The sequence below is a fragment of the Pinus tabuliformis genome, chromosome Q, assembly GCF_031772625.1.
Source record: "Pinus tabuliformis cultivar Carrire ecotype Pingquan chromosome Q, CPIR1, whole genome shotgun sequence".
NCBI lineage: Eukaryota > Viridiplantae > Streptophyta > Pinopsida > Pinales > Pinaceae > Pinus > Pinus tabuliformis.
In genome coordinates this window covers 296,660,398-296,672,869 of record NC_142296.1, presented here as the reverse complement: position 1 = coordinate 296,672,869, position 12,472 = coordinate 296,660,398, and the positions used below count along the sequence as shown (strand labels likewise).

Below are 12,472 nucleotides of genomic sequence, written 5' to 3'. Positions count from 1 at the left end.
GCAAGCAAAATTCGGAAGATGTTGAACACCTCTTCATGAACTGTCTGGTTTCCACAGAAATTTGGTACACAGTCTTCAGTTTATTCCAGATTGTGGAGGATTGGAAGCATAATACATTGTTGGCAGGTTTTAAGCACTGGTTTCAGTCACAACAAGATTTTGGCACCCTACCTTTTTTCATCATTTGGGGCTTATGGCACTGCAGGAACCTTATCATATTTGAAGATAAGCCATTTGATATTAGATACACTGTTATGGGGATTGTTTCTCATTTTTCTGAGACAGGCCCTATGAAACAGATTAAAAAATCTAGAAAGGTCATATCGCAGGACATCTGGAATGATTATCTGGTGGGATTTTTCGATGGGGCTTGCAAATCTGGACTGTGTGGATGTGGTGCTCTTATTGCTAATGAACCCGGTAAGTTTTATCATTTTTGGTGGGAGGGTGGTTCAGGTTCCAACAACAGAGCAGAAATCATCTCACTTTGGGGGCTGCTATTCACTGCTAGTTGGCTCAACATCCACAATATGCATATTTTCGGGGACTCTAAAGGATGCATCGATTGGGTAAAGGGATTGTCATGTTTCCAACCTCATCTTCTGACCTATTGGATGAAGCGCATTCGTATCTTGATCAATTCATTTCAGGGCATTGATTTCAATCATATATATAGGGAGCAGAACCTCATCGCTGATATTCTCTCCAAAAGAGGCATTTCAACACCTCTTGGAGTCATTCATTATGCTGCTTTCAACCGGGACTCCAGATTTGATTTCGGCTCTATTCCGATCTCATAGATTGGACTAGCATATGTCTCTTGTTTTTTTTCTTTTTTGTTTTTTGTAACAAAGAATTTATGAACAGTGAATGACAGCATAGTAGTACGTACATTTTTTAATTTTCTTTTCAGTTTCTTGCTACTAAGTTTTAGTACTTATCATGGAATAGAATCATGTATCTGTTCTTTCTTTAATAATAATAATGAAAGCGTTTTTTCTTCGCCTGGAAAAAAATAAAAAAAAATGGACAAACTCCCTGCACTCTATGAAGGCCCGATTGATAAGCCTGGAGAGAACATGCGCTATTGGAACGATGGAGTATTGCCCAATCTCTCAAGTTATGATTTTTACACCAACACCTTGATCAAACACTAGGACATTGATCTAACGCGTGTTCATATGGTAGTATTGGCTATTGAATATTGTCAGACATGTTAAACAGCTAACGCATTTACATTTCTTAAATTTATGGGGTTATCTAAAGGTTATAATGTAGTGATCAATCCTTATCACGGCAATACAAATCCCACCCAATTACTAATATTAAATTTATTAAATTTATAAGTTTACCAAAATGTTATAATGGCTGCCATCAATCCTTATCACTGCAATACAAGTCCCACCCAATTACTAATATATATATATATATATATATATATATATATTAATATTATCACTGCCGTACAAATCTCAACCAATTGCATATATATATGACTCCACGGTGAAACTATAACACCATAGAAATTATTCAAGACTAAGTTTCAGTTAGAGAATTTGGTAAAATATTAGGTATCCGCAGACATAGTTTCTCCGTGTTATAAGTATTTTGAAGCGCTTTCAAGCGACGTAAAGCTATGGAAAATCCTAACAACTTTGAACTATATTTTTTTGAAGTTTTTATTTTTAAGTTCATTGAATTGCACCCAAAATAAAGTTTTCATTCCTATTTTTATAGAACTCAGGAGCTTTTCAGCAACGGTACACTAACAAATATGGTATAGATTCATTTTAATCAGGAATCTAACATAAGCCCAGAAAGTGTGTAAAATTTGAAACAAAAATTATATCTTTTTCATCCTATAATATTTTCTGATGAATTTGTAGTGATTCTCTCTCTATATAAATTGTGTAATTTTTCATTCCTTATAATGTATTTTTGAATGTTATATAGAATATATTGTGTACATTAAAATGGGTTTTTTGTTATTGATTTATTTTTAAGTATATTCAATATTAGCTACCAAAGATATTCCAATAGTTTATTTAAATGAGTGTTGAAATATTTTTGAAAAGTATAAGGTTTAAACATCTTACTCACATTTTTTTTAATTCTAATTACTCTACAACATTTTAAAATTGATATGAAATTATATTATAGCATATTATTGGAAGCTTAAGCATAGATATTTATTTATGTTTTTTATGTTAATTTTAAGAGTGACACAAGTCAACTCCATGTTGAGCATGGATAAACTTACACATATCCATCATACTTGACTATAGAATGAGGCTCTCAGCTCAATAATCCAAGAATGCCACTTGACAAAGCATCCATGGCTATTTGATGTTAGGTTTTGAGTGTTTATTTTTTTTTTTTGGCTAAGTTTAATTAATAAAAAAATTTCATCTTTCTTATTGGAATTTGGTTATATAATTTTGGAAAAGATTGTTAAAATTATTTTTTAAATGCTTAAATGAATACAGTTTCTTGAAAAACCTAAAAACACTAAAATTTCCCAAATCACCCTACTAAAATATATTATTATAATTTATTTTTAATAAACTTGAAGACCGAGGGGCAACACAAGCGGGAGGGGTAATATTTTCCCCTGACAAACAAGTCGAAATCATATTTGCATGCGATTGGGTACAACAACCAACAATAAGGCAGAATGTTTAGCACTTTGGAAAGGTTTGGTCATCACTCAGAGTCAAGGAATCAAAGAATTTACTTTTATTGGGGATTCTCTCCTTATGTTTTCAAATTCCAATCTCACTCATGATCACTTGAGCCCTGCGGTAATGAAGAGGATAAATCTTCAAATCAAAAAATTAAAAAAATTGTCCCTATTCCACGTTCTTCACCTCTTTAATTATGAGGCTAACATAATGGTGAATAAAGGTTCGGAATTAGGGGAGTGAAAATTTGAATTTAATGGACGTGACATGGGATTTGTACCTATTCCATAGTTGAATCATGCCATATCTAGATACCAAGGACACCAATGATGGCATCTGCAAGTTCATAAAAGCTAGAATAATAACTCCCAGTATGGAGAACATGTGGGCTAAGGATCGTGTTATCAGGCCTGGAATTTCAAATTCTTTTTGCCTGTCAAATTAAAATTTGACGACGTTTTTGTATTTTTTTTACCTTTCATTTTACGTTTTAACTAAATATGTGAGTGTCATGGAAAACGCTATTTTAACAATTTTTGTAAATTGATTCCACAAACAATAAGTCATGAAATGGAGGCTGATAATGACGGCTGATAATGACTGTTATTTATAATGATTCTTGTTAGATTGAAATTGCAGATTTGTACTCTATCAGATTTATAGCTCAGATTTATAAAATCTTTGCAAAAAACTTACAATCCATGGACTATAAATAAATTATCTAGTGAGATTATAAATAAATCGTGGACTATAAATAAATCATCTAGAGAAAATACAGAAAAGTTGTGTAATAATAAACAATGATTATACTTCATTAAAAGTCAAACTTTCTGGAGAAACTACAAATTTTTTTATCAATAGGAATATCTCAATACATAGATCCTCTATTAAACATAAACTAGAAGAATTTTGAAAGCTCAAGAATCCTTCTTGGCTTTGTATCTATCCATATCTCATATACTGCATGCCAATCAGCATTAGATGATTCAGGTCCATTCAAAGATACTCTCATTAGAGCATCTACTGTATCCAACCCAAGCCTCGATTTTCTAATGTCCTTGATGAAGTTTTGCTTAGAAAATCCCCTTTCACAATCCACTGTACTTGCAGGAATAGTGAGGACAACTTGCCATAAATTCATCATATTAGGATAGGTTTTGTGCCATTGTTTTGTGTTATGAAAGAATTTCGATGCTTCTTTTGTAGAAAACCACTCACAAGCCAGATTTAATGAATGAACAAAAGGGTGCAACTCTCTTTTACAAGCCTTAACATCAAATAAAGCTACAAATCCAACATCACTAGATACAGTATGTTGCAAATTTTGAAAAAGCTTTAAAAACCAATGCTCTGAATTTTTCTCACGACTACGATGCTCTTCTGAATAATAACAAGGACTGAACAATTTCGCTGCATTAAAAAGATGAAGGTCAAGAAATCTTTCATTCAAAGAGTCTATCAGAGTCTCTATATAACCTTCAGTGAGTTGCTGACAACTCTCTTGTGTACCTTCAATACAAGGTTTCATAGATTGTTTCCTTGCTTCATTGGATTCAATATCCATGGCTGAGATAGAGATGTATTGTAACTCATGTCTATCTACAACTTTCCCTTCATCTTTAATATCAATGTATCCATTTTGAGAATCATTTAAAAACTTTGAAAGATAAGTTGTGCCTTCTGCAAATGTCTCTTTTCGCAAAAACCATTTAGATAATATGCTTATAGTTACTTCAAGAGCCAACCCAATAGTTGTAATGTCTACATTTTCTTCTTGAAAAGTCAAATTCAACTTGTTCAATTCCCCTAGCACATCAACAAGCATATGCAAACAAAACTGGACAGAAAATATTCTTGTCTTATCATACCAAGATGAAGTTTTTTCTTCATTTTTCCACAAAGTTAAAATTGCTGGCATAAGCTTCACAAGCCTTATAATAACTTCCCCCCTGGATAACAATCTCACTGAATGTATTTGTAGAATATCAAGAACATCAATTTGCATGACTCTAAGCAAATCATTAAGTTCGCTATCTCTCTTTCGAGAGTTTTGAACCCATGAATACACTTTGTTTGCAATTTTTTCAACAAATAATAACTCAGGGAATTTCTTAGAAGCATCGGCTGCTGCTAAAGACTCACAATGAGCCACACAATGAACTGTAATAAGGTTTGGATTGTTCTTTTTCAAAAATGAAACAAAGCCATTTTCATGTCCAATCATTGCTGAAGCTCCATCTGTAGAAACAACTATCAAATCTTTATATTGAAGGCCTCTGACATCTATTAATTGATTGACACTATCATATATTGTTTTTCCTTTTCCATCTACTACATCTTTGAGCTTCATAAACTGCGAGATAGGTGGCCCGAGACCCTTTGAGTCTAAATATGTTGCATAAATAACAAGGTGTTGCTCTAAGGTTCGATCAGTGCTTTCATCAACCATCAATGAGAAGAAAGGACTTTCCAACATATTTTTTATCTGAATCTATTCAAGATGTTTTGATATGCAATATATAAAATCATTTGCAGACTTACGATTAGTGTATGAAGAGTACTCTTGAGACTTTGGCATATTTGGAGCTTTTGCATCCATTAGAAATTTGCAAAGCTTCTCATACTTTGATAGAGATAAATCTTCTTGACAAGTGAAATATGATATTTTCATTGTAGAAATCACTATTTCCTTATTGGCATCTCTCATCTGTCTAATATAATCTGGAATTGGTTTCATCTTTCCCTCTAATGCATTAATCCATCTTTCCTTAGCATCTTTATGCGCCCATGATTTTTCATGAGTAACAAGAGAATCATGTTGTAATGTGGTGCAACCATTCCCTAAACCCCATGTTCCATTCATCCTATACTTCTCACAATAGTTACACTTCATAGTTATTTTATCATCAAACCTCACATAATTCAACCAAACAAACTTATTTAACCATTCCATGCGAAATTGTCTTTTTGTTTGCACTTTCATTTCTGAATTATCACTAACCTCTTCTTCAACTTCATTTGTTTCTTCATCTACATCATGTTCAGAAGAACTTCCAAAAATTTCATGTAATTGTTGTTCCACATGAGCATTATGGGTTTCTTCAAGTGTTTCTGAATTCTGTTGAGTCTCAGAAGTTTTCCCTTTTTTCCATCCATACATTTCCCCAATTGTAACTTGTATCTTTCTCTTTTGAGACGTTAGTAGGTTTGTGACCACCTGTATAAAATATATATATATAAACTAAAATTCATTAAATAAAAAATGAATATAACAATGGACAACATTGTAGAATAAATAAGCAGAACATAAATATATCTGAAAATGAACTTCAGCCTGCTAAAATTTGCATCCCAAATATGCAACAAACCAAACAAAGACTCCAGCACTATCAATTTAATGTGAAAGTAAATAGCCGCATACTGCCTCAGAAATAAGATATGGGGGAAAGAACCAGAATAGTTAGCCAGAAATTATAGAGCAAACAGGTTGAGTGCAGCGGCCTAGAAATGGAGAAAATTACCAGAGTATTCAGTGCAGACAGATCATACTTGTTAAATACTATACACCATCACAACAACAAAGGAAAAAACAGCCCTTGCAAGTCCACCAAAAGACCCCCCGACGAAATCTAAACTACGAGCACTGTTGTGTGATATAGAAAGGATTAATTAATTATGAACAATGCAAATTCCCTCCAGACACCAGACCATAACAACCTTCAAGTGACGAAGAAAAACAATGGCATAGAAATTACTCAATATCCGGATGCATGTGAGCGCCGTAACACAGTCAACCTATTTTTTACTATCTTCAACCTACAAGGGCGAAACAACCCAAAAACCTCAAAAAGATTCAAAAAGGGGAGAAATCTATGAATATAAACCACGTTGCAAATTCTTTGAAGAAGGAATATTTTTCATGGTTCATTGCAATTTGCATGTTCGTGATACTGAAATTCTTCTAAATACATTTTCAAACCTATGATGTGTATACTTCTGAATGGATCCGTACTGGATTTTTTCGCGTTGTGGAATTTTTTTCATAACAATTGTATTTAAATACGTCTTCGTAATCAAATCTCGCCACTATAATTTCAATGAAAAAAGACAACCAATATGTCACTAACAACCTAAAATGTGCAGACCATGAACATTAGACCTGTATAATTCAACGTCAATCACAAGTAGACTTGTAATTCAACGCCTACCACAATTACAGAAGAAAAGCTCTGGCCAAGGCATGTCTGACTACTCGCTGGGGTTGTTGTCTATTGCTTAGACAATGTTTCAACTAATTATTTGGTAAATGCCAAACTTACAGAACATTCTAAAAGAATTCACTTTAAGTAAAACGCCTTTAAGAAAAGACAACGAGGCACGATAAAAAAATCTTTAATATGACAAAGGAACTAATTATTTGGTAAACGCCAAACTTACAAAACATTCTAAAAGAATTCTCTTTAAGTAAAAACGCCTTCAAGAAAAGACCACGAGGCACGATAAAAAATCTTTAATATGACAAAGGCTGATCTGGTCAACTTACAGAAATTGGATTTTCATTGCCATCAGACACAAAGAACGACGATTAATACACAACTATTTCATATATATATAACATTTAGCAATTTTCTCAACATATTTATTACAGAGACAATGGGTTGGCCATTCAGCGATTTGTTCACAATTCATATTGTGAGCGAAAAGACAGACAAAACAGCACGTATTCAATCCAACCATTGCTCTGGTAAGAAATCGACTCATGCTAAAAACAGAGCAAGAAAATAGATAAGAATTAATGCAATCTATTCATTGCATTAATTCAGTGCAAACAACACACCTTTATCCCAAAATTTGACACACAAAATAAATATCTACCCCAAAATTAAACCACGTTTTAAACCCTAGAAACAAAACAAATGAGTTCATTGTTAACTGCCAAAGTCGTAGAAGGTTTTGCGGCCTGCCTAGGCTGCCCTGCCTCTTAAGCGCATAGACGACATCCATGGTGCCGCTGTGACATTTGAACATACCACTACTAATAAAAAAAAGCCAGTGAGTAATTGACATACCTGCAGATAGTGACCGGTAGCAGATTCTGGGTCGCGTCCAAACAGTAACTATATCGAAACAACTCATCTAAAATAGTAACAACACAGTAAGGAGCATCCACAGACCAGTATAGTATAGTGTGGGCAAGTTCAAAAACAAACATAAAAATACCATCTGCGGGAAGAGATATACTGGTATGGCCGCGGCCCGCAAGTTGCAACCCAAATGCAAACCAAGCGATGAAATTAATGAAAAATTCATAGCTTTTTCGAATTTGAGAACACTCCAGAATCCAGATAAGATTAACTCTCAGAGTCTCACGCACAACGAAATTAAAGGAATTTCTCACAACGTACGCTTGACTTGACAAGAACTGCATAATTTTACGGTAATGAAACCTAAAGCACTTAATTTCAGTAAACGTGGCCGAATCGAGGATAAAGGCTGAACGGCGAAAAGAAAAAACAATTAATTTGGAGAACGCATCGTATACTCCAGGCTGGTATGCACACAAGGGATTAATTAAGCCATAGGCCCGTATGACTCAACCTAGTACAATAGTCACAGACTTCAAGAGATAGGTATTACAGGTATTATATATTTTTACATTTTTTTAATGAAATTAAACGTCAAAACGACGGGTTGGGAAGGTATACCACGTGTCTAACCTGACGTGGAAAATTTTCTCCGTGCTGTCAAATACGTTCTAAAATCAAAAATACGTCCTGTGGGACGTCAAATTCTAGGCCTGCATGTTATGTATCCACTTGGCCATCGATTAGAGTTACGAGGATCCTTGATGTGATTTTTGATGGGCTTCAAATGCTAGGAGGACAACACCGTAGATAGTTGTGCAATTATCATCCCTGGGAGGATGACATATCACCTGGAAGTTTTAATGACGAAGAGACGGAGGAAAATTCCACCTCACACCATTGAAAATTGACTGCAAGATTTGTTTAAGAGGTCTCATGAGCTGGACAATTACTTAATGGGCATGGAGATCGACAAGTTGCAGACATTAATGGCGGAGGTGGAGTGTAGTCACAGGAGAAGGGAAGGAAATGCCTTGTATAATCTGACCTTGCTTCACAAGGAGGGATATGTTCACTTCCCTTCTGAGTCTCTTCCTAACAGTGGTGTCCTATTGCATGGTCTGGTGATGGCATCTTTAAGGGTAGACTTTGGAGATCGACATGGATCGGTGGAAGAGGACATTAGATTTTTTTTAGATTCCTTATGGGAAGGATAAACCTTATCACACGAAGAGTATAGTTGTTGGATAAGGATCGAGTAGCCAATGCAGAACATAATGATGCAAAATTTAAAAGTCTTGAGGCGGAGTTGGATAGAAAGATAATCAAGCTTGAATTTGACCTCCTCACTAGTAATTCTAACCTGGTAAACACCAATTTGTTCGTAGAGGCCTGTGAGATAATTGCTGGGTTGCCTGACCCCGTTCTCAATTAGTAGCAGCAAAATCTTGGTGTCGAAGATGATGGCAAATGAACAAGGAAGGGGAAAATCACTCTAGCAAGGAGGATGACCCTTCAAATCCCATTTAATGATGCTTCCATATGCACAACAAATATGTTTTGATTTTGGGTCAATTTTGTCACATCATATGGGAAATATTAATGTAAAATCTTAGTTCGTAGCACTCATAGGGGAAATAATGTTTGGTTATACTGAAACATAGAAGTAGATGATAACACTTAGGCAAGTTTTGTCTTTCATGATGTAAACGGTTATGGACCTGTAACCTAGGCTTTATAATACAAAGTACCCATTCAATCAAAAAGATTTGAATAATAAAAATTAACTGAAAGGAGACCAAACCTTTATTAGTTAGAGGACCACCCTCACTCTTTTTATAAAATATGCAATTAACTTTTTCTTGTAATATGTGGGATTTACATTTAAAATTGATAGAAACTTAATGATAAATTAATTTTGAGAGATTAAAAGCTATGCAGTTGGACTACTCAATCTTGCTATATTACTACACGATTATCCCTTGTTCTCATGGCTGATATTACTTTTAGCATTTAAATAGATGAAATTAAAGTTGAAATTTTAGCTTAATTGGATAATTAATTGGGTTGGAGTATTATTTATTCTCTGGTAGAAATTCGCTGAAATTATAAATTTTGAGGTGGCGTCTAGTGTCCAAGTTCCCTTTATCCAAGGGACTACTGACAAGATTGCTAGGATCCTGAGGAAGCAAAAGGTGGTCTCCACCTTTAGACCATTAAAAACCATTTGTGGCTCTTTAAGATCCATCAAAGACCATGTGGATCCCAAAAACATGAAAGATGTTTATTTGATTCCATGTTCTTGTGGAACCCCCTACATTGGAGAGACTGGTCGTTCCATTTATCAGAGAATTCAAGAGCACGTAGCAGACCTTAGACATTGTAGGACTCACTCCTCTGCTTTAGTGGAACATGTTGAATTGACGAAACACCATATTTGTTTAGAGGATTCTAAGGTCCTCGCTAGAGTTGATCATTTCCATCACCGTAAATTAAGAGAATCCATTGAAATTGAGAAGATAATTAGTACTCTTAATAGGGATGATAGATGGAAATCAACAGTTCATGGGTCCCTTCCATTTTTTCCGAAGGCCCTGTGTTTTTCTCCCCTCCTTTGTTTCCATCTCCTTACCTCGTTTCTTAATTATTATTTTTTTGATCTCTTTATTTTTATATGTTTGTTATTTTGATTTGATTTTAGTTTATTTTTATTTAGATTTTATTTTATATTTTGAATTTTATTTTTATTATTAATATTATCGATTTTATTAATATTTTTGTTTTTAATATATATAGTTGAATCTTATGATTATATTATATGAATAGTTATGTATAAGTATTAATATTTTTCAGAGTCATATAGGAATATTAGATAGATAAAAATTATATTTAATTAACTAATTAATTAATTTTTTATTTTAATTATTTATTTGGATTCCTTAATATTTCATTTTATTTTATATTATTTATCTTGTTCACCGCATCTCTTATATAAATAAATGATTTGTTGATCTTGTTGTCCAACCATTGGTATGCCAACCTCCTCGTCAGGTAACTTTGTGTTCAGAGATGGATGCCATTTCTCAAATTGGTCGATAAACAAGGGATGCCATTACAGATAACAAAAAAAAGTGCATTGAACGGAATTGATGTTAGTCTAAATCGACAAGGAGCACGTGCTAATTTTGTATATAAAATAGATGAGGAGATATATAATTTGAATAATGAGGGGCTTAAATCATATGCAAAGGATTGTCGTAATGGTTGGAAAAACCTAATTGTTCATGAAGAAGAGGGTTTGGGATTCGTATGTGTTAATGGTTAGTGTGGATATTTTAATGTAATTTGTAATGTATGTGTTAAATATCATATGTTCACCATTTGTAGTTAACTCGTTTTTTGAACAATTTTTTTTTATAATTTCACGGTCCCAGGTTTAGGTCCCAATGAAGATATTTTGAGAGATGTTAGTTTTTTTTAAGTTTTCATGTTGATACAGTTATTATTCTACTTTTATTATATCGGTATATTGTTAGGAAATATTTTTAAAAGAAATAATTATGTATATATAATTAGATGTTAACAGAATCTGATTATGACTTGATGTTTTGGACATAGTGCCACCCTCTTCCTCCCTATTAGGAGATGTGCCACAAGTATTGAATATTTCACTTGTGTTTTGTTATAAATTGAAGTGGAATTTTCATTAAAAAATGAGATAGATTTATCTTATAGTTTTAAAATTTTGTAAATTTAGGGTTGTGGAGATGATTTCCATTCTCGAGGGACTTTAGTGATGGAGTCGAAAATGAGGAAGTCGCGTAACAACTTTTTTAATATTGTGAGATTGTGCATTTTCATGCGCAATTTAAACTTTTTAATATATACATTCACATGTATTGTATAGGGCATCCAAGAGGGTGCAATGCATGGTGAACACCAAAAGGGCACAATGGAGGGGGGCACCATGAGGTATTGCATGGAATTTGAAATGTTTTATTATTTTGTTTTCATAATTACATTCTGATTTAATTTTAAAACATTAAAATTTATTTTAAAGTACATAATCTTGTGTATATATGCCATTATGGCATGTTGTGCAGGACACCCATGATTCATATTACAAAACGAGGAGGTTGATAGATCATATATTTTAGCAAGATTCACTAAGATGGTGCAATTTTTTTTTTGACTGTCTTTTAATGTTATATTTACTTTTATCATGATATAACGTTTGGACATATTTGAAGTAAAACTATTTATTATGAATTGATGCATTTTATTATTTGAAATTTTTTTATGATATATTTACTTTTATAATAATATAAAATTTGGACATATTTTAAATCCTGAACTCTTTATTATGATTTAATACCTGATAATTATAGAGTTTATGTACAGTTTGCTTGGTACAATTTGCATGATGTATGGTTGGATCATTAAAACATGGTTTTACATATTTAAGTTCATGAATATGTAGCAATGAAAGTAAATTTGCATTTAGTTGGTACATTTGGCATTCAATCATTCCTATTATGTTAGTAGATGATTCTTAGGTTTTATTTAAAGTTGTTTTGTCAAGTTATCTTAAAATAATCTATTAAAATTACAAATTACAAAATGTGAGGTCCACATTTTGCATTTGAATGACTCTTATAATTTAGTGTAGATATCTAAAACAATTATAAATAAAATTGCATTATAAAA

General features: G+C 33.1%; 1 protein-coding gene across 1 annotated transcript; it reads left to right on the top strand.

Moving 5' to 3' along the window:
* Nucleotides 1-254: 254 nt before the first annotated feature.
* LOC149219394 (uncharacterized) lies at nucleotides 255-800 on the top strand. Its single transcript, XM_089386814.1, has one exon. It carries the CDS (start codon nucleotides 255-257, stop codon nucleotides 798-800), a length of 546 nt encoding a protein of 181 aa, XP_089242940.1.
* The last annotated feature ends 11,672 nt before the right edge of the window (nucleotides 801-12,472 follow it).

What these genes read in the sequence shown, in the direction of transcription:
- LOC149219394 (XM_089386814.1), top strand. Translation starts at nt 255, where the DNA reads ATGGGGATTGTTTCTCATTTTTCTGAGACAGGCCCTATGAAACAGATT.